Source organism: Macroventuria anomochaeta (assembly GCF_010093625.1).
Source record: "Macroventuria anomochaeta strain CBS 525.71 unplaced genomic scaffold BU25scaffold_17, whole genome shotgun sequence".
Taxonomy (NCBI): domain Eukaryota; kingdom Fungi; phylum Ascomycota; class Dothideomycetes; order Pleosporales; family Didymellaceae; genus Macroventuria; species Macroventuria anomochaeta.
In genome coordinates this window covers 130,102-152,845 of record NW_022985378.1, presented here as the reverse complement: position 1 = coordinate 152,845, position 22,744 = coordinate 130,102, and the positions used below count along the sequence as shown (strand labels likewise).

At 52.5% G+C, this 22,744-nt stretch overlaps 15 protein-coding genes across 15 annotated transcripts; 7 read left to right on the top strand and 8 right to left on the bottom strand.

Annotated features, from left to right (window-relative positions):
* Positions 1-576: 576 nt before the first annotated feature.
* On the top strand, positions 577-1,374 carry BU25DRAFT_440110 (uncharacterized protein; the record flags this gene model as incomplete). Its single annotated transcript, XM_033709151.1, has 1 exon — positions 577-1,374. One exon carries the CDS (start codon positions 577-579, stop codon positions 1,372-1,374), a length of 798 nt encoding a protein of 265 aa, XP_033561498.1.
* On the top strand, positions 1,176-1,947 carry BU25DRAFT_468965 (uncharacterized protein). Its single transcript, XM_033710742.1, has 2 exons — positions 1,176-1,728; positions 1,776-1,947. The coding sequence occupies exons 1-2, from the start codon at positions 1,501-1,503 to the stop codon at positions 1,899-1,901; spliced, it is 354 nt and encodes a 117-aa protein (XP_033561497.1). The 5' UTR covers positions 1,176-1,500; the 3' UTR covers positions 1,902-1,947.
* A 1-nt stretch (position 1,948) lies between these two features.
* Positions 1,949-2,775, bottom strand: BU25DRAFT_491375 (uncharacterized protein). Its single transcript, XM_033711563.1, has 2 exons — positions 2,616-2,775; positions 1,949-2,567 (listed from the first exon to the last, which is right to left on the bottom strand). Exons 1-2 carry the CDS (start codon positions 2,723-2,725, stop codon positions 2,144-2,146), a joined length of 534 nt encoding a protein of 177 aa, XP_033561496.1. The 5' UTR covers positions 2,726-2,775; the 3' UTR covers positions 1,949-2,143.
* A 324-nt stretch (positions 2,776-3,099) lies between these two features.
* BU25DRAFT_61175 (uncharacterized protein) lies at positions 3,100-4,072 on the top strand. The gene has a single exon (XM_033711953.1). It carries the CDS (start codon positions 3,324-3,326, stop codon positions 3,861-3,863), a length of 540 nt encoding a protein of 179 aa, XP_033561495.1. The 5' UTR covers positions 3,100-3,323; the 3' UTR covers positions 3,864-4,072.
* On the bottom strand, positions 3,901-4,400 carry BU25DRAFT_61170 (uncharacterized protein). Its single transcript, XM_033711952.1, has 2 exons — positions 3,955-4,400; positions 3,901-3,905 (listed from the first exon to the last, which is right to left on the bottom strand). Exon 1 carries the CDS (start codon positions 4,222-4,224, stop codon positions 3,988-3,990), a length of 237 nt encoding a protein of 78 aa, XP_033561494.1. The 5' UTR covers positions 4,225-4,400; the 3' UTR covers positions 3,901-3,905; positions 3,955-3,987.
* Positions 4,401-4,709: 309 nt separating this feature from the next.
* Positions 4,710-5,852, bottom strand: BU25DRAFT_431494 (S-adenosyl-L-methionine-dependent methyltransferase; the record flags this gene model as incomplete). Its single annotated transcript, XM_033708661.1, has 2 exons — positions 4,710-5,550; positions 5,671-5,852. 2 exons carry the CDS (start codon positions 5,850-5,852, stop codon positions 4,710-4,712), a joined length of 1,023 nt encoding a protein of 340 aa, XP_033561493.1.
* Positions 5,853-6,615: 763 nt separating this feature from the next.
* On the top strand, positions 6,616-8,912 carry BU25DRAFT_368201 (uncharacterized protein; the record flags this gene model as incomplete). Its single annotated transcript, XM_033703891.1, has 2 exons — positions 6,616-6,752; positions 6,792-8,912. 2 exons carry the CDS (start codon positions 6,616-6,618, stop codon positions 8,902-8,904), a joined length of 2,250 nt encoding a protein of 749 aa, XP_033561492.1. The 3' UTR covers positions 8,905-8,912.
* A 339-nt stretch (positions 8,913-9,251) lies between these two features.
* Positions 9,252-9,617, bottom strand: BU25DRAFT_341547 (glycoside hydrolase family 13 protein; the record flags this gene model as incomplete). The annotated part of the gene is made up of 1 exon (XM_033702873.1): positions 9,252-9,617. A coding segment is annotated over one exon (366 nt), but the record flags the coding sequence as incomplete, so codon positions are not given.
* Positions 9,618-9,888: 271 nt separating this feature from the next.
* On the bottom strand, positions 9,889-11,309 carry BU25DRAFT_440107 (uncharacterized protein; the record flags this gene model as incomplete). Its single annotated transcript, XM_033709150.1, has 5 exons — positions 9,889-10,290; positions 10,365-10,696; positions 10,729-11,089; positions 11,154-11,178; positions 11,224-11,309. 5 exons carry the CDS (start codon positions 11,307-11,309, stop codon positions 9,889-9,891), a joined length of 1,206 nt encoding a protein of 401 aa, XP_033561490.1.
* Positions 11,310-12,956: 1,647 nt separating this feature from the next.
* On the top strand, positions 12,957-14,231 carry BU25DRAFT_61073 (lytic polysaccharide monooxygenase). Its single transcript, XM_033711951.1, has 3 exons — positions 12,957-13,553; positions 13,604-13,836; positions 13,893-14,231. The coding sequence occupies exons 1-3, from the start codon at positions 13,196-13,198 to the stop codon at positions 14,055-14,057; spliced, it is 756 nt and encodes a 251-aa protein (XP_033561489.1). The 5' UTR covers positions 12,957-13,195; the 3' UTR covers positions 14,058-14,231.
* Positions 14,232-16,574: 2,343 nt separating this feature from the next.
* On the bottom strand, positions 16,575-16,952 carry BU25DRAFT_341951 (zinc finger CHY domain-containing protein; the record flags this gene model as incomplete). The annotated part of the gene is made up of 1 exon (XM_033702882.1): positions 16,575-16,952. One exon carries the CDS (start codon positions 16,950-16,952, stop codon positions 16,575-16,577), a length of 378 nt encoding a protein of 125 aa, XP_033561488.1.
* Positions 16,953-17,436: 484 nt separating this feature from the next.
* Positions 17,437-18,566, top strand: BU25DRAFT_368190 (Triosephosphate isomerase). Its single transcript, XM_033703890.1, has 4 exons — positions 17,437-17,604; positions 17,670-17,740; positions 17,796-18,186; positions 18,236-18,566. The coding sequence occupies exons 1-4, from the start codon at positions 17,567-17,569 to the stop codon at positions 18,480-18,482; spliced, it is 747 nt and encodes a 248-aa protein (XP_033561487.1). The 5' UTR covers positions 17,437-17,566; the 3' UTR covers positions 18,483-18,566.
* On the bottom strand, positions 18,554-19,270 carry BU25DRAFT_393133 (uncharacterized protein). The gene is made up of 2 exons (XM_033704682.1): positions 19,218-19,270; positions 18,554-19,167 (listed from the first exon to the last, which is right to left on the bottom strand). The coding sequence occupies exons 1-2, from the start codon at positions 19,254-19,256 to the stop codon at positions 18,793-18,795; spliced, it is 414 nt and encodes a 137-aa protein (XP_033561486.1). The 5' UTR covers positions 19,257-19,270; the 3' UTR covers positions 18,554-18,792.
* A 115-nt stretch (positions 19,271-19,385) lies between these two features.
* Positions 19,386-20,684, top strand: BU25DRAFT_61042 (RNA-binding domain-containing protein). Its single transcript, XM_033711950.1, has 2 exons — positions 19,386-19,725; positions 19,783-20,684. The coding sequence occupies exons 1-2, from the start codon at positions 19,464-19,466 to the stop codon at positions 20,664-20,666; spliced, it is 1,146 nt and encodes a 381-aa protein (XP_033561485.1). The 5' UTR covers positions 19,386-19,463; the 3' UTR covers positions 20,667-20,684.
* A 769-nt stretch (positions 20,685-21,453) lies between these two features.
* Positions 21,454-22,616, bottom strand: BU25DRAFT_393129 (PRTase-like protein). Its single transcript, XM_033704681.1, has 2 exons — positions 22,339-22,616; positions 21,454-22,200 (listed from the first exon to the last, which is right to left on the bottom strand). Exons 1-2 carry the CDS (start codon positions 22,513-22,515, stop codon positions 21,688-21,690), a joined length of 690 nt encoding a protein of 229 aa, XP_033561484.1. The 5' UTR covers positions 22,516-22,616; the 3' UTR covers positions 21,454-21,687.
* Positions 22,617-22,744: the final 128 nt, after the last annotated feature.

Below are 22,744 nucleotides of genomic sequence, written 5' to 3'. Positions count from 1 at the left end.
TGCAGCAAGAGTCGCCGTTGTCATTTACTCACTCCAACACAGCATCACCATCTGCAAACGAACAAGATGGCCATAACGAAAAGAAGATAACGAGACGATCACACCGCAAGTCGCGTGCCGGCTGCAAGAACTGCAAGACGCGCCGCATCAAGGTACGACAAGCTAGAGGTCTTCAGCAGTTTTTGGATTGCTTTACAAAGTCGGCAAAAATGTCTGTGGTCTTGTGAAGCTTTACTGGATTGCACATGGCCTGTAAACTAGCATTCAGTGCCTCCCATAGTTTTAGGCACCATAAGCTTGCATCCATGTACCCTTACTAATCAAGAGAATCAATGCTAACGTTCCTAGTGTGATGAGACAAAGCCAGAATGTGACAACTGTAAGCGTCGACAAGTACAGTGCGACTTTGCTGCACCGGCGGCCAGTTCGCCATCACAATCTGGGGCAAGCAGCAGCAACCACTTCAATCCTGGAGAACTACCTATAACCGAGATCGAGCTCACCTACCACTATGCCACTTCTACGTGCTTTTCCGTTTCGCCTTGGGCCACTTCAGGTATCAATTGGCAGATCCAAATGGCCGACGTTGGCTTCAGGAACCCTTTCGTCTTGCATCTAATGTTTGCACTCACAGCGCTGCACCTGGCACACTGCCGGCCCGATCGACGAGAGCAATATGTTACTACGGCAGACCACCACTATGAGCGAGCACTTGTACTGGTCACACCGGAGATCGTAAACCTCAACCCAAGCAACTGCGATGCAGTTTTGCTGGCTGTTCAGATAATATGCTTCATTAGCTGGGGACGTGGCCCCCAACCCGGCGAGTACCTTGCTTTTGGGAGAGACAAGAAGTCTGACTGGCTGATGATGTTTCGCGGCATCAGAACAACATCTGCAAGCATCGAGAGACAGCAATTTGTCAAGACACGTGCACCGGCAGTGCAAAGTAAGAACCGCCCACTACCAGCTCAAGAAGTACCTGAAGAATACGAGAAGCAGCTCAACGAATTACGTGAGCATGTCGACTTCGTCTCAAAGGATACGCCGGACCATGACGACAACGTTCAAGCTGTCGATATCCTCCGCGAGATGTACGACAATCGATATCAAGGTACCGATACAGAATACCATGTTACCTTCGGCTGGTTGTATCGCATGACAGACAGCTATCTCGAGCGTTTGCAGCAGCGCGACCCAATTCCGATGATCATTTATGCACATTTCGTGGTGTTGATCCGTGTTCTGGATCAGTTTTGGTACATGCAGGGATGGACACACCATGTTATGAGTGGGATATGGGAGTTGCTGCCCAGAGAGCATAGAGCATGGCTGGACTGGCCCATCAAAAGAGTCGGTTGGGTGAAGCCTTGAAACTTTTCAGTTGTGGAATTGGCAAAGCAATACATGACCATTTCCGACGTGACGTCCTCCTAGGGTCACTACAAGACCACAAACTGCTTAGCAGAGCTACTTGCCTACCTTCACAAGTTCGCTGGCATGCCCGTCAACTACGATATTTCGAGGGAGTTGGAAAACAAGAAGGTCGTGCTCTTCAGCGTTCCGGGAGCGTTCACGCCTGCCTGCGAGGGCGCTCACATACCCCCGATCCTCGAGAGAATAGACGAAGTGAAGAGCAAGGCTGACCTTGTGGCTGTCATTGGGTACAACGATGGTTGGGAGATGTGCGCATGGGGCAAGATCAATCGCAGCTTGGATGACAAGGTTGTCAGTTGATCAAGGGACTACTTTACAGCTACAGCCAATTCTTGTAGTTGTTCTTGAGCGACTTCAAGGCTCCCTTCTCGAAGAACCACGGCTGGGAAGCTGGCGTAGGCGACCAGCAACGGACGATACGCACTGGTTATCGATCATGGCAAGGTCACATACGCCGATGTTGACAAAGAGTTCACACAAGTTACGGTCTCTGGTATCGATGCTGTCCTGGAGAACGTGTAGATTGATACAACACCTAAAAATAACCGAATTCAACTGCCCAAGCAAAAGCAACAACCAACTCCACCACTAACCAAACGAACCACGGAGCATACTGAACATTCTAGGCAAAAGAACGACCCAACCCCATCAACATCCTATCGTGCCAAATCAACTCTCAAGCATAAGGAACAACCATCCTCCATCGCTACCTAGCAACACCCCAACCACCTCCCATGGGCGCCATCCCATACCCATCCTGAAAATTAAAGTCCCTAGGATCATGATTCTTCCTACTATGCGCCATCCTGCTAACCTGATCCAGCAGATCCTGCTCAGTGCCCTTGCCCGGAATAAACACCAGCCCAGCATCCGGCGCCTTCACACCCGTTCCAATGAAGTTGCCATTCGCATCGTGCGCATAGCGCTCGTTGTAAAGCCGGCGCGTCATGAGTCGTGGAACAATGCGGTGCGTCACGGTGCCCACGTTGCGGAAGGCAAGGTAGTCTTTGATGGATTTCTTGTCGTGGCTGTAGACGAAGAGGACGTCGATTTTTTCGTCTGGGTCGCCTTCGCGCATTGCTAGCAGGTCGCTAGCTGCGGCATTGACGGTGTAGGCTGGTGGTGGGCCTCTGTCTTGGGTTAGTAGTGCGTGGGTGGCGTTTGAGTGGGGTTCTTACGATTTGGTGTAGGATGGGGCTTGTTCTTGGGCTGCTTCGCGCTCCTTTGTCATGTTGTTCATGTCCGAGGCGTCGACGTATGGCTTGGTGGGGTGCTGATGTCCGGACATAGTGGTTGGTTGGTAAAGGCTCGTCGAGTGAACCGTATTGTATGTTTTCTGGGGTAGTTCGTTGAAAATTATCCATCAATGCAGACGAGACCCTGGTTCATATACACTTGAGATCATGCTGCTAACTCGCTTCTATCCTCGCTTCGATGCGGCTGATGCTCGCCGGGATGTTACTACGCCTCCGCCGAACGATGGCAGACTCAGGGCAGATCGACAGTAAGCCAGAGTCATCCAGCACTTCAAGTAACCGCTTCAGTAAATCAGTGATCAGGGTACAGAGCCACGACGTCATAGGCGAGATTTAGGACAAGCGGTTTTGACTGCGCCATTTCCGGAACCTGATCCGGCGCTGCGCTAATTGAGGCACAACAACACAGGGAGCGAAAGTGAAAATGATTATCCACATTGATTGATGTGTTGAGTAGTATACAGTGGCACTGGTTCCCTGGATTCGACTCTGCGTCAGTGCAAGAGCTGTGAAGGAATACACCGCTGTATTTGTAGCAGTAGTCATTCTGTTGCAGTAAATGCAATAAGTGAAGGTGTAACCGCTCAGGGCAGTAAGTCAGGGGTAACCGCGCGAAGCAGTAAAATCGGTATGTATTGTTGTTGTTCTTGTTCAGGGTTATGTCTCTCTCACCGGGCCATCAGGGTCTGTTTACATGACGTATCTGTCGTTCAGACAGAAAGTGCTATTGGAACAGGCAAGAGCACTGCACCAGCACACGTGGCAGACATGACCTCTTCACTCCATAAACTGTCACACATTCTTGGATACAACACCGTACTAGTCTGCGCCGGCAGAGTCGTTGTAACTGGATACAGCACGGTACTGATTTGCGCCGGGAGAGTTTGGGTCGCAACAATGTTCTGGGTCGCCACAAAGCTGGCAGTTACGGTCTGTATCTGCGCCACAAGGGTCTGGGTGGAGGTGGAGGTTGCGGTTCGGGTTGTGGTGACAGCTGCTCCGGCAATATTTGATGTCCGCGTCACTGCCGGCAGGGTGGATGTAATAGTGGCGAACGAAGTAATTGTGGAGAGTCGAGAAGATGTAAGACTTATGGTAGAAGTAAGTATCGAAAACGAGGTCACCGTGACCGGTGTGCCGAAAGGCGAAAAGGAGCAGCCGGTATCGTAATAGTAGTAAGGCGAGGTAATATTAGTGGCGAAGTTTCCTGCGCTGGATCGCAATGTTAGCTTTGGAGAGTTCGTTGTTCAGGAGCACTTACATGCTTGTGTCGAAGAATTCGCAGTACTGCGCATCAGTATCGCTCCAGGACTAGTAGCGGAAGACTTTGCAACTTGCATCCTGCTGGTAGTATGCGGCTCACAGAGTGAACAATGCCAGGCCAATTGTAGAAGAAGTTGCCCATGTAGTAAGACAAGTTCACCTCATCGTGGTAATCAAGAGTGCCGCATATCGAGTCTTGTGCAATTGCGCAGAAAATAGAGGATAGAAGTACAAGCAAGAAGCAACTGACGCCGGAAACAGAGACCATTCTGCGGATTTATGCTGAAAAATGATATAACTAAGCCTCCAGTAGGATCATCGAGCTTTTATGTGGCTTTAAGGATGGATGGATCCGGTATTGACGTCTTTCTGTGCATGGAAATCGTCCTGGAATGCAGTCTTACAAGAGCAGTTATTCTCACGCCATATGGGTTTGAAAGTTTGGAATTAAGACCTGAGGTTCTTTCGAAGCCCACATCATCTCCAGGAATGAGATATCGTTGTAAGGCTGCACCACTGACTTGAAAGGCTTTGGGTAACGCACAGTCATTGCAGTGTTGCCGATTGGATATGCGGCATGTGCACATGCTTCAGGCTGCGAGGAGGCAAGGGGAGACGTAATGTGGCAGAATGTTGCGGAAGCATGCAGGCGTGACTTCACTTTCACAATTGGAAAGTGCGCTAAACTAGCCTGCGCCTGGTCCCACTCGCCCCGCTCGTACCGCTTTGCCAGCCGTGCCTGCCTGCTCAGCCTCAGGATCTCCTCAACACGGCTCCAACAACTTGTATCCTGCCGACATCTGCATATGCGCCACGCCCGATTTCCTCTGGCCACATGTCTGGGTGCAGTATCGTGTACTCAGCCAATTCAGCACCCTCTACAGTCTGGAGTTTCTCGAGAAACGCGTCATGGCCAGGGTCTGCGGTCGGTATTGCGACTCCTGTATACACAATGATGACACCCTTTGTTGAGAGTATCTTCATTCCCTCTTCGACGATCCTAAGCGATATATCAAGCCCAAATTCAGCGCCGCCGTCTGCGTACATCGGCAAATCCTTGCCGTCTGCACTCGAGGCGATGTACGGTGGATTGCTGACAATCAGGTCTATCCCAGCCTTCTTGTTCTCATCTGGTACAGCGGCGTAAAGATTTGACTCGTAGTATTCTACTTTGGCGCTGGCCAGGTGTGCGTTCACGCCTCCTAGCCTAAGTGCACGTGGATTGAGATCCAAACCCAGGACCTTTGCTTGTGGGTAAGTCTTGGCTAGATGTATCGCACCTGCGCCCGAACCGCAGCACACATCTATCGCGCTGCTCAGATCTTGCGGCAGATGATGTTGAGCAGTTTTCAAGAACTGAGTATACAGGTATGTGTCAGGTCCGAAGAAGACTGAGTCCGAGGAGGCGGGAAAGGACGAGTGGATGTAGTAAAGCGGTGTCGCGCTGTTGTCAAGCTCCGGGATATTGGCTAGGTAGAAGTTTGATACGCGGATCGTCGAGCGGTATTCGTCGTCACTATCACCGTTCGTGATAATGGAGGCTTTGCGTAGGCTCTCGAAGACATCATCCGGTATTATCGACTTGAGTATCTGTCTGGAAGTTTATTAGCATGAGGGGTGGGTAACAGCTGCATGGGTGGGAAAGACGTGTTCATCTCTTTTTTGGGGGGGCCTCAAGAACGTCTGAGAGTGGGCTCGAATTGACGGCGCGTACCTTGAACATGGGAGACTCCAACCAAAGAAGTCCTGTGCAGTCCGAGCATGTTTTGTCGATGGATCGGAGGTCCTCTTCTGTACTACTCTACCAGCAGTTTCTGGAGATGGACAGACAAAAGTATACTTTGCCCCAGCCAGGTGCTTGGTAAGCGGCTCATAGGCTGCTGTAGACTCGGACATGATCACAGAACTATAGCGACCTTATGTTTGCGCGCAATTGCTATGCTATGCTGCCTCAAACTAATTCGAGTCTTGTTGTAGGATCTGGGGTAATACGTGTACACAAACAAAGTTACCTAGGCATTGAGGGGATGTGACGTAGAATGGTGTGCTTTATGTTCCGCGGCCAATGTGCGCGTGCAAAGCGCGCAACACAAAGGTTGTGACATGAACGGGTAAAAGTGACGTCTCGGTGGTCTTACCCGTGGGTCTCGGCAGTGCGAACAACACCACGTTGTCATCCTTCATATGTAGCCAAGAACACCTTCCTAAACAACAAGTCGATGGCCCTCAGGTGATATTGAGTACATACAATCCGTGTCGCATATACTACGGCTCTCGGATACAATAGTTACACCAGTACCAGTAGCCCGCAAAGAACGTTAAGATCGGTGGCGTTGGAGAGGAAAGATCTCACGCTTGAATTCAATTGCGGGTATTTGTGGTGCCTAGTCGCGAATCACGCACGCACCACGTGGATGTTTTACGTTACCCTTGGTCCCTAATTGGACCGGCGTGCTGTGCAGGGAGCAATGACATTGACATGTCAGATACCTTACCCCAGATCTAAACAATGCCATCGTCAGCGTGATTGAGTTCTGGACCTGTGCGACGATTCGCCTTGTTTCGCCTCTCCCCTCTCCGAGGCATGCATGTATGATGTGACTTCTCAATAAAGAGTCAACGATCCCTCACCTATCCTGTCCGGCCATATCCGCCCATCATGTACATCATACAAACCACAACCGCGATACTGATCGCATTTCTGGCCCTCCTTGCATGGAGTGAGGTGCGAAACCGCCTCGCAAAAGGGCGCTCAAGAAGTAAGGATCCCGAGGCTCCAGACAGCCCGAGAAGATTGTCTTTCAAAGGCTGGAGGTTCAAAGCCGCAGAGAAGAGTCCACAGATTGCCGCCACCCAAGAAAAACCACCAAGGGACAACTCAACCTCCGAAGCTCCTACTGTGGTAGAGTCAACTGAGCTGAGAGCCTATAAACAGCTCTACTATAAGCTTCATAACCTCGAACAACATCCCGGGATACTGCCTGAATGCCGCGAGCTTCTTCTTTCGTTCTTGTCGTCGACAATCAGTGACGCCCTGGATGACTCGGGCAGCACTATCCTCTCCGTCGACACGTTCTCTCGTGAGAGCTTGAACCACTTCCTCAAAGCGAAAGATGTGGATGTCACCAACCGTTGGGAGGAGTATTTGGCTCGCCGTAGAGCTGGAGGATCTCGCGAGATCTTTGGCGACAAAGAAGAAGCCCAATGGTGGCTGAAGCAGGCAGCTCCAGTCAAGTATGTCGATGGTGCCTGGCTTGGACATATCAATAAGGTTACGACGCCATTCAAGTACCGCAAGATTACCAAAAACGCATGGCAGGTGATGTCAGAGGAGCTTGGAGATGGCGACCTCGCAAAGAACCACGTTTATGTGTACCGCCAACTGATGGATGACATCGATGCCGGACTTCCTGCCGCGGATTCAAAGGACTTCATCAATCCTCATCACAAACTGGATCAGACTCGTTGCTGGAAAGCTGCCGTAGCTCAGCTGCTTATCTCGCTCTTCCCACATAATTTCCTACCGGAGTCTTTGGGGTTCAACATGGCGTACGAGAGCTTGCCGTTGCATCTGTTAAAGACGGTCAAGGAACTCCGCGAGGTTCGACTCAACCCATACTACTTCGAGCTGCACATCTCGATCGACAACGCGGACTCAGGACATGCTGCAATGGCCATGGCTGCAGTCGCCGATTACATCGATCTTGTCGAGCAAGATGAAGGGGCTGAGGCCGCGCATGTTGCGTGGAGACGGGTACAAGCTGGCTACATCCTTGCAGAAGGCTTGCCAACAACCCCTGAAAGTCCCTCACTGAAGGCAGAAACAGATGGACCGTTTCCTCGTACGGAGACAGAAGCTGCACTCCTCGACATTTTCGCCGCCAAAGCATTCGTAGCACACAAGATCCATTGCAACAGTCGCCTGAAAATCGGCCGTCGTTCCCTGGTAGATTGGCTCGAACCGAAGGCCTTTGCCGATAGGCAGTGGCAGCAAGGCTTCCTTCATGACCTGAGCAACTGCAAGCCTTGGGTTATCAAAGGCGATAGCGAGAAGAGCAGACTTGTGAAAGAGCTGTCCTGGGAGGGCAAGATGTTCGGTAGCTTCACCCAGACTGAGGTTGATGTCGTAAAAGCTTGGATCGATGAGCTCGGTATGCCTGTGCAGACACCTCGGCCAGATCCCATCGTGTACTACGAATTCACGAAACAGTCGTCCAACGTCTCAACAGCGGCAGCTTCGGTGGATCTGGACATCCTCGTCGATTATCCGGCTCTTTCGATTTCGAAGATCCCAACGCCTTTGACTGATAACGAAATCTTCGACGATGCCGCTCACGTCGAGTTCAGTCTGGACGAGTCGAGACTACGCAGCTTCCTTCCGTTATGGTTCACATCGCCCACTCTTCTTGAGACTCTGCCATCCGTGCCAGTACGTGCAGCGGACGCTTTCGGCTCTGCGCTTGTTCGAGTCTTGCGCGCCCAGACTGGTTTCGACGTCGAGGGCCAAGGCGTAGCGGGTATGGACGAGGTTCAGCGTACTGACAACGGTGAATCATTTGGCATCGTTGAATTAGGTTTAGAGATCTGCGGCCGGGCAAACATTTCCATGCCAGCAAACGTCAAAGATGTCGTAGCATTTGGTAACGCAGAATCAGTCGCCTTCTCGAAGTGGATGATCAGCTTATCTATGCAATGGTTGGCACAGCGAGACATGCTCATCGGCATGGCGTGGGGTTTCATGGAGCTGCATGAAGCGGTTGTCAAACTGGAGAAAGGAAAAGCACTATTGAGCCCTGCGTCTGCACAGACCTTGGGAGATATCGCTCGTAGGGAACGGGCTGGATTGGAGGTTTGTAAGAAGGAGATCTTAGAGAATGAGCAGAGGAAAGCAGACTTTGAGAAAGGTCTTGCGACTGCCAGAAGGGCCACAAGGAAATTTTCTGCATAGCATTGTACCAGTACCCAATTTCAACTAGATTTGAATCTTGAACTCAAAAGGATCTTCTTGTGTTGGTCTCAGTGAAAGTGCGAGAGACGATATCGAAGAGCAAGATAAGAAATACGCTAACTACGCGCTAGGGAACGCCCCATCTGGCCATTCACGTCTTCTTACATCGCCTGCACATTCGTATCAAACTTTTACATTGAACTCCGCAATTATAACCGTTACAAGCAGTACGATATTGTACGTCCCCGCTGTATGCTACACATTTGCGCCAGAACACCATTTCATATTCCGAGCTATGCAATCAAGTCGTGGAATTCAGTGTTGAACCGTACAGGGAACTTCTCTCTTCAACTCGCGGTCTCACTGACGAAACACGCCATACTGTTTCTCTGGCAAGGGAATCTTCCGCTACCATCATCATCGACGGTGACTGCACTCCACTCAAAGCCGAGGACTTCCGTCCAGATTTCACCAGCGTGCTGGCTTCCCACGTTCATCCTAAGATAAGGCGCGCAATGCTCAAGGTCTGTCCCTTGGGTCCACGACATGATTACAGCACATCCATCTGGGTTTTCGGAGTCACCACGCCGCTTCCACCCAATACAGTCGCTGCGCTCGAAGTAGTCAGACTGAGGCCCGTATGCGTAGAGCTTACGAGCAAGGACTAGCCCAGGAAGCTTGGCCCAACATGTTGGTGGTTCCGGGTACGGTCCAGTAAAGCGACCTAATACTCCAGAGCCTCACAGACGAGCTGCTGGGTTGTTGCTTGTTGCATGGCGGACGATGTTTGAAGGTTCTGATCAAAGAAAGGACTCTACAATGCTTGAATTGTGAGAGGTAGAACCAAATCAATAGCTTTTTCATAAGCTCTTCGAGCAACCGAAGAATAACGCAGGTGAGGAGTTTCATTGGATTTTTTTTTTTTTTGGATATGAACCTGTTCGTCCGTACTGTCTTCCAGAAGCTCATATAGTCATCGTTCGACTACTCCGCCTCTATCCTAATCCTAGAACCGGACGAAGTTTGGAGAAGTGGAATGCTTAAATCCCAGCCAGCGTCCGTGAGCATCTTTGCATACGCATCAAACATCTCTGATGCCTGTGCCAGCGTCCGAGCAACGTGCCCGAGCATGGTGTGCTGCCTTTGAGTGCTTTCATCCAAGTCGTGCACATGCCGAGAAAGGAGGAGGCCATGATACCACGCCCTTAACTGCGATTGGGCAGTAGCACCTTCCTTCAATACCACCATAACGACGGCATCCGACGACTTTGGCTGAGCTTGAGTTTGGCGCCACCAAATATACTCCTCACCTTGGAAGAGCTCCAACAAAGCCGATAGCGAAACCCCTTGAAGGTTCATTGCGCCAGTTCTGGGATGAACTTCGCCCTCTGCTAGAGCTGACAAAAGCACATTGATCGAAACGCCGAATTGAGAACGTGCGAGGCAGAGAGCGTCATAACTTTGTCGGCCGACAGAAGGGATGAGAAAGTGATGTTGGCGCGTTCCCGGTTCAAGGATCGCATCTCTACGGCTCGTACGCCAGTGCGGTTGAGGAAGTGCAGAGCCAGTAGCGAGAGCAATGCAAACCATGTCCGGAAAGGTGTTGTGAGCCACGAGACGACCAGAGTGCCCGTCATCATACCTGCAGGAGATATAACGGTTTCTTGGCTGCCATCCTTCGCGTTCAGTTCGCCTAGGTTGTTCCCTTTGGCGAAGTGACCGCTCAGGGAACTTTTGCTTGCACCACCTGCGACTCCAGCGGCTGATAAGAGGATGCTGCTGATGCAAAGAACTAAGAAGTGAATCTGCGTAGGAACCGCGGACTCATGCAGTCAATGACAATGGCGGTCTCGGTCAGAGGGTCAGACTCGAGTCGATACGCTTTGCACTCCGCTTCGATGGAAGTACTCATGCGATGGGCAAAGAAGATAGTGGCAAGTTTGCCCATGCATTTGCGAATGACCTGCATAAGCATGGTACCTGTTGGCGAGGCTGCTGAGTCGCCAACACCAAGGCGTTGCCAGACAGCTCGAGAGCCTATCATGCCGGCAATCTTCCCAGCGAAGGCCTGGAAGGAGTCGAATATTTGGTAGGCTGTGTAGTCATCGCTGACACTGTTCGGGTAACCATTAGGCAAGAAGACGTCGAGGATCGATCGCCAGAGTTGCTTCGTCTCGGTGGTTTGCTTTGGTCGAATCAGCACATTTCATCGCCTCCCGCATAGCAAGAAAAGTCTACGGCAGACATACTAAAATGTCGATCCTCGATTGCCCGCTGTCACGCGCAGACTCAACGTATTATGTTCGTAAGAGTCCAGACCGATCATATCCGGCTATCTGAAGATTCTTGGTACTGCTACCGCTGCGAAGACGTGTTTGGGTACTAGTTGTGGTCTTCGTGGACATCTCGAAGCGCTGTAGAGAAATATCGCTTGTGTTGAGAGTGATTGGCACACTTTTCCAGCAGGAATCTTAAAGGCAGGAGCTGGGAGCCTCAGTAAGAGGACCCAGCGTGATCATACTTATAGAAAGCCGCATCTGTGTCGCAAGCCTACAACAAACCTTTCCTGCGATCAGCGACACACTCGTAAGGCGCTCTTGCGGATACGACTATACGTGTGGCAGGAAATGTGGGATGCTGCGAATCCAACACCACAGCGGCAAGAGACGATCGGAACATCAGAACCGCCGCCTTCCGTCGTTTCAAGGCCTGAAATCAAGAAACGGTCTCAATGCGTGCAGCGAACGGCGTCGAGACGTGTCAAGAGCGATCGTTGAAAGCGAGCGAATTGAGGAGGCTTTCGCCATCCAGTCGGCTGTCTCAGTCGCTTTACGAGCAGTCCAACGGTCGCAAGACTCTGCGTTGCGTTTCGAATTGCGTTGATGCATTTCATCTAGAAGGGACTTTTTCTTCTCCAAACGAACACAGAGGAACACAGCGTTCAGTATGAGGGCCCACACTTTGATAGCGAAGTGAAGTGGTAATAGCGGAAGGTGAATCGCAGAACGCGCGCCTCGGCAATTTCTCGGATCAGGTGCAGCTAGGTGTCAACATCTCCGACTTGTGTTCTCCGCTCTTCCCTTCACACTCCTCGTTCTTCCCCTTGTCACATCCTCACATATACTGACCCCTGTCTTCTCTCTGTTCACATCCCTCACTGTATAGTTGAGCACATATTGAGCACATTATTGTGCCACTATGGCATTTCGCAGCCTGATCGTCGCAATAAGTATGAGCACATTTAGCCTCGTACGTTCCTCAGTGGTGCTGTCGGAGCGATATAAGAGCAGTCTGTCCTGTTGAGAGTGTATTTTGCACTTAATGCACGAAACTTTCTCATGTGCTCTCTCTCGACGACTTTAGTTGCGCTCACAAGCGCCCCTTCAGCAGCAGCAACAGCTGATCAGTCCAGAGTCCTCGAGACGAAGACGTGAATACCTCCGCTAAGCACCTGGGTCAGCATCATAGTGTCAACGCTCGGCGAAGTTTGTGTCTGGTCATCCACCTTGGTAGCGCCGAGACGACAACCTCACATCATCGCATTTCTACCAGAACCAGACAAGCATCGAGGTTACAGCAGGGTTGCGCGACGGATGCGCAAATGGCGTGAAGAGTGGAATTCGTCGGGTCATAAGACACGTCGATATTGTCTACTAAGCCCGCGACCTCAGAAGGCGGGCCATCGCAATACTGGACACCTCTGCTACGGGCTCACATACTCTCGAGAAGACTTGGAGGCAGCCCAGCTGACCGCAACGTGCTGGCGTTGTGTATTGCGTTGGTCGTTGGCCTTATTAAGGACTGCTCGCTAACGGCACTTTATATCAACGTTCCGAAGAAAATAGATTAACCCTATAACCGACACAAGGTCATGGTCTCGCTATCAGCCTCCGGCACTTTGCCAGTCAAGCATCTTGATGCACCCCGCGAACTCGCTACCAGGATTGGCTTAGTATCTGTTTCATTTGTTTTCGTTCGTGTCACTCGCATGGTGACTGCGTTATACTATTCGTGCTTCGGGGTATCTCCACTACCCCAAGAACGACAGGCCAAGCTTTCCTCAGTTGACCAGCCTCATTGGTACTGCACCACCGAGCAATTCATGTTGAGATCCTTCGAGGGCTTGGGTATAGATGATGAGGCGGAGAAAGGACTCCGTTGACCGTTGCGGCGAAATGTCGAACATGGGAAAGAGACTGGAAGTATATAAGATGAGAACATCGTCACCTATTTACCTCATCACCAGCATTCATTCCTAGGCTACCCACTAGCGTCCGACTTTCGCTACAAGATGCTTTCCGCAGCACTCCTTCTCGGCGCTGTCGCCACCCTTCTCGACGTCGCATCCGCTCACGGCTTCGTCAGCGGTGTCAGTACCAACAATGTCTGGACCAAGGGCTCCGACCCAGTGTGGTACTACTCCCCTGCGAACTCGAGGCCTCAGACAGCTGGCTGGGACTCTTTGAACCAGGATCTTGGATTCGTCGAGCCCGCTGCCTTGGGCACTGACAACATCAACTGCCACAAGAGCGCGACCGCCGCCAGGCTCTACGCCAGCGTCGCTGCCGGCTCTCAACTGACCTTCTACTGGAACACCTGGCCAGACAGCCACAAGGGTCCCATCATCAACTACATCGCTCCTTGCAATGGTAAACATGCTCGCTTTAGGTCTCTCTGAATGCATCTAATGATCACATAGGCGACTGCACGACCCTCACTCCCGGTGCCCTTCGCTGGAGCAAGATCTCCCAGGCTGGCCTGATCACCCCCGGCGGCACGGGAATCTGGGCCACCGACAACCTCATCCAGACCAACTTCACCTCTACTGCTACAATTCCCAAGAACCTGAAGGCTGGTAACTACGTAATCCGTCACGAGATCATTGCCCTGCACGGCGGTCAGAGTGACAACGGCGCGCAGCTATACCCTCAGGTCCGTCCCTTTCTTATCATGCTCAGAGACTATACAGACTTACTGACCTTCCGCAGTGCTTGAACTTGCAGGTCACAGGCAGCGGTTCAGTCGCCCCGTCTGGCGGTGTTGCTGGCACAAGTCTGTACAAGAGGAACGACGCTGGCATTCTGTTCAACCTCTACACCAGCCCCACCAGCTACCCATTCCCTGGTCCAGCGCTGTGGACTGCGGCAAACTAGGCTATGATTAGCCTGGAGGCAGTGAGTGTTTGTGTTGCAGGTTTCCAATGTCTGAACTTGTTGGTTGTCAACGTCGAAGGGATTGAGGAGTGAGAAGATGTAGAGAGCTTCTTGTCAATACTTCGCTCGTTTATACGAGAGCTTTTTACTTCCCTTACGACGTTCTTGTGACTCTGTGTTGACTTGCGCGCTCGAAGAGGCTGTTAGCGGCAGCCCGTTTACCTTCACCTGCAGCTCTCGCCTCACGTTGCAAAAGGGTGGATACCTAGCCTCATCAATTTCTTGTCTCCATTGATCCGACATTCCAGAACCTGAATTGATCCATTCACAACATTGCCAAATCACGACATGGCTCGCGTGAAACTGATATGGCACAGGATCCAGGCACAATGCAGACACAGCGCCACCGTCAAAGCATTCTTCCACGACCTAGCAAATCTGTTGATCATAGCTGAACCACACATTGAAGATTGTCGAAAATCCTTCGCCGTCTGCACCGAAACAACGACAGAAACCCTCAAGGCCGACGCAGATAAAATCACCGACCTTACTGAGCGGAAGCAGTTCTACATCGACCACTACAAGCAGCTCAACGATAAAGAAACGTTGCTGCAGAACACTATCGCTGGTAAGCAATTGCTATTGAGGGCGCTCCCAGTATTCTCTAACTTGGATGTAGACACACCGATCGAGCATGACGTGTTTTGCAATTATCTAGCGCGCTAGTTCGTGATCGTTGGTGTCGTCACATGATTGTGCGTCGGTGCTCTTTCCTCCTGGGTCGAGTAAACAGACTCACCCAACGCGACGCCTCAGGTGCCTCACTCCTTCATACCTGACCTCACCACATCGTCTTGTCGCTCACTTTTCTCTTGAAGCACCTATACACGAGGGCTTCTCCGCAAGCATGAACAGCCAATGCAACATTCGACGCGCTGTGGCCTGGCTAGGCATGGCAGCTCAGATGCATCTACGCAGCACAGCAGATTGTCAGCAAGGGAGCCACTGTCTCCATCCACTGGGTACCTGGACACCAGGGTGTGACAGACAATGAGAGAGCAGACAGGCTGGCCAAGCAGGCAGTCAAGAAGAGACCATCCACACACACACCACCAGCCTAGCCATGACTGGCATCAAGATCAAGAGCATGGCAACCCTGGAGTGGCAGAAGGCCTTGAGCAGCTACAGCATTGATACTGTCAACCATAATCCTTCCACCTATGCTGCCCAGTACAGCTGGAGGATTGGCAAGAGACTCAGGATGCCCCCAGGGACCAGGAGAGAGGCTGCCAGTGCCTTCTATCAGCTCAAGCTTGGTCATGGATATAACAAGGCCTGCCTGTTTCACATTGGCAAGGCAGACCACTCATTTTTGCAGCTGTGGAGCTAAACAGACCCCAGAGCACCTCCTCCTGAGCTGCAAGTGGCTCAGAGAAGACCAGAAAATCCTCCAGGATAGCCTTGAGAAGGTACAGCTGACACTTCCTCTCTTCCACACCAAGGAAGGCATCAAGGCCACTCTGGACTTCATCAGCAGAACCAAGGTGGGCACAAGGAGGTGTTATCTTGGACAACACACTGAAGACAGCCTCATGTACCTAAATCTTTGCATTACCAGAGGAGCAGTAGTCGCACGTATCTGTCTCGTCCTCTTCTACGAATCCGAGGCGGAGCGTATTAGGTGGACCTACTACTACAACGACCAATCAACATGGAGACATCCCGAACTGATCAGAGCCTGGTTGAACGCTGTTCCGCTGATGCCGAAGGGTGTAGAGCAGGTTTGGCTCGACGTCACACCTGCGCCGGTGGAGAAGAGAGACCAGCATCGGCTGGTGCTTGGGCAGTTTGTGCATGATAACTGCACGAGCCACAAGTTTCTGGGTGGGCATATTGGGGATGTGTCGATGTTGATTCGGAAGATCGATGAGCATTATCGAGGGTGTGTTCAGATCGTTCTTACAGGGACGTTGAGCACGAAAAGCGCGTTCTTCGTTGATAGTGTAAGCAGATATTCGAAGAGGGATTTGAGATTCGTGGGGAAGTGGGTTCTGAGCGACGACACACGGTTTGCGAGGACCAGTGACGCTGTGCGGGTCGCTACATCGAGAAAGCGGATGTGGCAGGGGAAGCGGCGCGGGGACGATCATCCATTGGCGTGGTTGCGAAATGTGACGTCGGATCAGAAAACTAAGTTTCTGTTCGCTAGGCTTGCAGACGAGGGGTTGGAAGCGGCGGCCATTAACAATGTGAAGAGGATTGCGGAGTTCCATGTCGACCGGAGTGGGTTGGTGCTCCCGTCTGTGGGGAACTTGAGGAGGGCTTTTCAATATCGTGTTGCAGCAGACGTGGGCTTAAAGACGGTGAGGGAGGGCGAAGGGGATGATAGGCATGTCGTCGTGCGGTGGTAACTTGATAGTTTTGATATGGCATGATGTGTTGGTGACATTTTTGCCTCGCCCATACCCTCAGACCCCCAAATCGTCGACTCGAATCTCTACCTCTTTCCACGCACTCTCACTCTCTACCACATGAAGTCGAGTCTTTCTCATCGATCTCGAAGTACAGATCCCAGTGATTCTTGCACCCAGGATTGAAGCCCTCCTCGCACCGAGTACATCGACTTCCGCTATTCATATACTCCTCGACACTCAGAATGTGCTCACACGCTCCACAAAGCACTGCTTTTTCCGCTCTTTGGCTTCTTGGCCACACGTCAGACCTGTGGGTCTCACCAGCATCGTGGCAGCTGATGCAGGCGTAGAACTTTTGGCAGCAGAAGTGTTTGATAGCGATGATGTCTAGTGGAGAGTGCCAATGGGCGCATTGGGTCAGCGAAGTAACGGAGAGACCGTGAACGGTGGGCGGTGAAGATGTTTCTGGGTTGGAAGACATGTTGGCCTCGTTCGATAAGATGATGGTTTTGGAAAGTCGAAGGTGAGGATGTGTGACATGGTAGGGCTGAGCTAGGCTCGGAAGCGGAGATCCACTTCGTTGCTGCAGGCGGTTTGAGTCCTTGCGTGTGACGTTATGTTGCTCGATCTTCAGCAGAGCCTCAATGGATTTTCAATTGATCATCTTGAGGCTGGGGACTCTGTAGTACAGTAGAAAGCAAGACAATCTCAAGATGTACTCGCTTGCTAGAGCAGTTTCTTGGTGTTCGGCAACGAACTGAGTAAGGACACCAGCAGTAGAGACAGCACGCATCACATCACCTCGGGTGACTTTCTCTCACGTTCCAAAGAACTCTTGTGAGCTCCGCATCTCCAGTGTTTTCACGGCCGGGCCATGCGAGGCTTTCGGGCAGCTTCGGAGGGCTGGTGGAAGCTCGAGCTCACTCAAAAAGGTCGTCACTCGCCCCACCATGACCCCGCCAGCTCAAACATTTAGGTAGTCTGCACAGAAGCTCAACAACGCATTGCACCACCACTACACCTTCAACCTCATTTTGCATAATTCGATACCCCTTACAGCCTTTTCAATACTATATACACACAAAAGCATTCAAAATGGCACGTCAATTCTTCATCGGAGGCAACTTCAAGATGTATGGGACCCCTCAGAGCTCTAGGCTTCGACTTGCAGTGAGCTGGAAGGCTGATCAAATAACAGGAACGGCTCCATCGAGTCCATCAAGAAGATTGTCCAGAACCTGAATGATGCTAAGCTCGACCCAAACGCTGGTAAGTAGCTCGTGAACGAGGATTAGCAAGAACAGCAGAGCTGATAACTCAACAGAGGTCGTCATTGCTCCTCCCGCTCTCTACCTCCTCCTCACCCGCGAGCACCTCCGCAAGGGTATCGAGGTCGCTGCCCAGAACGTCTACGACAAGCCCAACGGTGCTTTCACCGGTGAAATCTCCGCCGAGCAGCTCAAGGACAGCGGCATCACATGGACCATCCTCGGTCACTCTGAGCGCCGTACCATCCTGCAGGAGGACGACGCTTTCATTGCCAACAAGACCAAGGCTGCACTTGACGGTGGCATCAGTGTCATTCTGTGCTGCGGTGAGAGCCTCGAGCAGAGGGAGGCTGGCACCACCGTCGATGTTGTCACTAAGCAGCTCAAGGCTGTTGCGGACAAGGTCAAGGACTGGAGCAAGATTGTCGTTGCCTACGAGCCCATCTGGTGAGCCCTACCACCTAAGAAAAGATTGAGCAACACTGACATGTACCAGGGCCATCGGTACCGGCAAGGTCGCGACCACTGAGCAAGCCCAGGAGGTTCACGCTGCCATCCGCGAGTGGCTGAAGAAGGAGGTCTCGTCCGAGGCTGCTGAGAAGACCCGTATCCTGTACGGCGGCAGTGTCAACGAGAAGAACTGCGGCGAGCTTGCCAAGCAGGCCGACATCGATGGTTTCCTTGTCGGTGGTGCGTCGCTGAAGCCTGCGTTCGTCGACATTATCAACGCCAACTCTGCGTGAATTCATGGCAGCGAGGCGAGATTGTAGTTGGATATCATGATATAACGTTACCTGACGAACAATGAACAAAGCCAATGAACAAACCAAAGCCTAAGGAACAATATGTGCAAGCGGGTGATGATGTTTGTGCATCTTAAATATGTCGATGACAGTATTCGTACATTTTCTGTACATATCCAACCCAATATGCGCCGCCCATGCCTAGGTATTGTACAGTCGAGTGATCCATCGACCCTCGCGTCCAGAAGATGCTGCATTGGCTCTCCTATCACGTTGTCCGCTTCCTACATCCCCATTTCCTCGTCTTCCCCTAGATCTGGATCTTTGCACCATGGAACGGACTCCAAATACCCCTAACGCTCTCATTGATACTCGTAACCGGCTTGCCCAATCTCTTGTTCTTCTCTCCATTGCTATCCCTCAGCGCCTCCGCCTTTTCCCTGACCCCCTCGTTCTGCAGATTCTTAACGCAGATGGACCGTGTGGCGCCATTGATGTAGTGTGCGATGATGACGGGGTGCTTGCGTGGGCGCGGGCTGACGGAGAACTCGACGGAGGGGTTGCGCTGCGCGAAAGAGGGGAGAGAGGACTTGATGAAGGCGTTCATGCCTTTTGAGGATCCCCACCAGTTGCAGTAGTGGAATTCGAGGCGCTTGCATTGGAGGACGAAGGCGCCGACGCCGTTCTGGGGTGTGTTAGTTGCGGAGTTGCGATGATGGGGTTGAGGAGGGGTACCTGGGCCTTCGCGACCGTCCTGGTCGCTGCGAGAGGCATGTTGGCGGTCAATGGTACGGTAGATACGTCCAGGCTTGATATTGCCGACGACTTCGCAAATTCACGGTCACGTGATAAATTCTTCCGTGCTTTTGCCTGCTTTGAAACGCGACCAACTTCACCTATCATCACTTCTCTGCATCATCCACACAATCTCCCTCAACTCTTCACATTGTAGCTGGAGCGCCTTCCAGCACTGCGTTCAAGATGACTTACCAACTCCCGCCGATGCTGCTGAACCTGTTCGCCCCGCGGCCTCCGCTGCGCTGGGTTGAACCCATTGACCACGCGCCGGAGAAGCGCTGCACGCCCAAGATTGGCGGCGTTGGGCAGTACCTGCAGGCCATGCGCGAGTACAAAGACAACGACAGATACGTGCCGACGGACAGCTGGCTGCAGAAGCGCGACCGCAAGAAGATTGAGAAAAAGGAGAAGCAGGAGAAGCTGCTGACCGAGGGCATCAAGGACTGTGCGCTATCCATTCGTTCTATCCATTTGTTGATTCACTGCTAACATTACGGTACAGACAAACCCAGCGAAGATCCCAAAGTCCAGGGCGACGCCTTCAAGACACTGTTCGTGTCCCGTCTCGCATACGGCGCGACCTCTGACGATCTCGAACGCGAGTTCGGCCGTTATGGACCCATTGAACGGATCCGAATCGTCGAAGACACGACCGCCCCGCCCGACGCGCCGCCAAAGAAGAGAAAACGTGGCTATGCTTTCATCGTGTATGAGCGCGAGAAGGACATGAAGGCCGCCTACAAAGAAACAGATGGCATCAAAATCAAGGACCGCCGTGTACTCGTTGATGTTGAGCGCGGCCGCACAGTCTCTGGCTGGCGTCCACGCCGCTTCGGTGGAGGTCTTGGTGGCCGAGGCTACACTAAGGGCCCTTCCGCACGCCCAGGTGGTGCCGGAGGCTTTGGCGCGCCAGCTGGACCTGGTGGCTTTGGAGGTCGCGGCGGTTTCGGTGGTGGATTTGGCGGCCGAGGAGGCGGTCGCGGCGGCTTTGGTGGAGGTGACCGTGGAGGCTTCCGAGGAGGACTCGGTGGCGGCCGCGGCGGCGGAGGTGGTTTCGGCGGAGGTCGTGGTGGTATCGGCTACCAAGGCTCAAACGGCTATGGCCCGCCCGATGGTGCTCCTGCCGGTCCTCGAGGGCCACGAGGTGGGTTTGGCGGCAGCAGCAGTGGCTACGGCGGCGACCGTGGAGGCGACCGCTATGGCGGCGGCGATAGACGCGGAGGCGATCGAGGATCTAGCGGTGCCAACAATGAACCGCTCGGCAGAGATCGATACAATGACCGCGACCGTGGAGGCCGAGACAGCCAGGGCGGTCGGGACGACTCGCGGAAACGTGCGTACGAGGGCGACAGCTACGATGACAGGAGCCAGCGCAGGAGGTACTAAGCCGGGAAGGTTCCGGGGCGCTCTCAAATGGGTTTGTCACAGGTTACCTCCCATTTCTATTCTACCTTCTTCGTCAACGAGGGTGAGACCAAGAACGTACACAAACCGCATCAGCATTGGAGGGTAAGCAGATTCACTCTTGCAGATGGCGCGACACCCGGATTCCGACATACCAGCTGTTCCTGGTACGGACAAAGACACCCTTCTACAGCACGTCCCTCGATTGCCAGTATATGATTGCGATCTTCGACTTCGGTCCATTGTTCTGGATGCGTTCTTCAGTACGGTTATGGCACATAGAGTAGCAGAAAGGATAGGGCAAGGGTAGGCAAAAGTGATGCTCATTACCTGTATTTCTACTTTTCTTTCGACTATGCGGGTAGGTAGTAAGTATCAGTGCGCTTTTTACTCGCACCGTCAAGGTAGGATTGCAGGTAAGGGCTTGTCTCCTCGCTTGATGATCTTACTGTGATGCAGGTACATATACATGCAAGGTATGACTGGATTTGTTTTTGTGTAATATCATCTGTATGTCAAGAGCATCAGCGCAAAGTAACAGCACATGCGCTGCATTATCACAAGCATAACCTTCCATCACCGCACATTACCTTTGCACATTCAATGCATACATGGGTCGTCAATATTGCATGTATAAGACGTTGATCCAGGTGCAAGGCTTCGGAATCACTCTGAGATATGCCAGTTCAGTTGCGATCTATCCAAATCTACGACACTGTAAGCACAGCGGTCCGAGCGGAAGTTAACAAGGTTTGCCGGTCAAAGCTTGGTTCGAGTCGTCCATAACACGTGCCAGGCTGGGGTGTCCATGGTCGTCGATGTTGGGGATATCAGATTGGCAAGTGAGTATGGAGCGTGGGTTCGTTATTGCTGTTGATGTTGTGTTGTATGAACTGCTGTTGATGTTGTGTTGTATGAACGTGTATGAAGATTCCGTCCTCTCCACACCTCCCACACAAACCACCCCATGCTTCACCCACCAGTACCCCGCCTCAACACCTACTCATTTCCCAAGCGTCAAAAACAATCGATCCCCAATATCCCCCAGTCCCGGCTTAATCATGCCTTTCTCATCCACGCCCTTATCACACCCACCAACCCACACCTCCACCCCCTCCTCCCACTCCCCACACGCAGCCGCCAACCCCTCCTCCGTCGCCAGCACGCCCACAACCACGATCCTCTTCACACCATGCTCCCTCAGACTATCAATCGCCGCGCACGCCGTGGCGCCCGTGGCAATGATGGGGTCGACGACGATGGCAAGGTCGGCGGGGCCGCCCGCGTGCTGCGAGGTCGGGGAGTGGTAGGGCAGGTTGTTGTAGTATTCGACGGGCTGCAGGGTGGTTTTTTCGCGGAAGAGACCTAGGTGGTGGATGGGTACGGGGGCAGGGAGGAGAGAGGAGAGTGCGGGGACCATGGAGAGCCCGGAGCGCAGGATGGGGACCAGGGAGATGCGGGACGGGGTGGGAGAGGTGGTTGTGGTGGTGTATGAGTAGCCGAGGGGCGATTTGTCCTGGGATGTGTTAGTAGGGGTGTGGGTTGGGTGTGAATTGGGTGTGAATTGGGTGTGGTGTAGTTTTGGAGAGCGGAGTGTTGTGTATACAGGGCTACCCCACTTTTGGTGGAGGAGGAGGAGGAGGAGAGGACGTACTGTGCCTTCTTCTTGTGCTTTTAGAGCTGAACCTAGAGCTTCATAGCCGACCATCAGAGCAATCTCGTGCACCAGTGTTTGTACATCTCGGCACCCTGTCGACGCTGAGCGCAGCTGTGAGAGCTTGGCCTGCAAGCATGGGTGCGTAGAGACGTGAGCGTTCTTTGGGATGGACATGGCGGATATCACAGACGAGGAAATGACAGACGTATGGTATCTGACGGAAAGAAGCAGCAACTCAGGCTATAGTGAAGACTACGGCCATGTGTACACTGTCCAAGTGCATCCAGTCGGGCAGGTGATTATAGAGCTACCCCACCGCTATCAGCTGCGCGGTGAGCTCCGCTCCGCTAAGCGGCGCATCTTCCACGCGATCTGGCATGGCTATCCCTGCGTCCATCGGAGA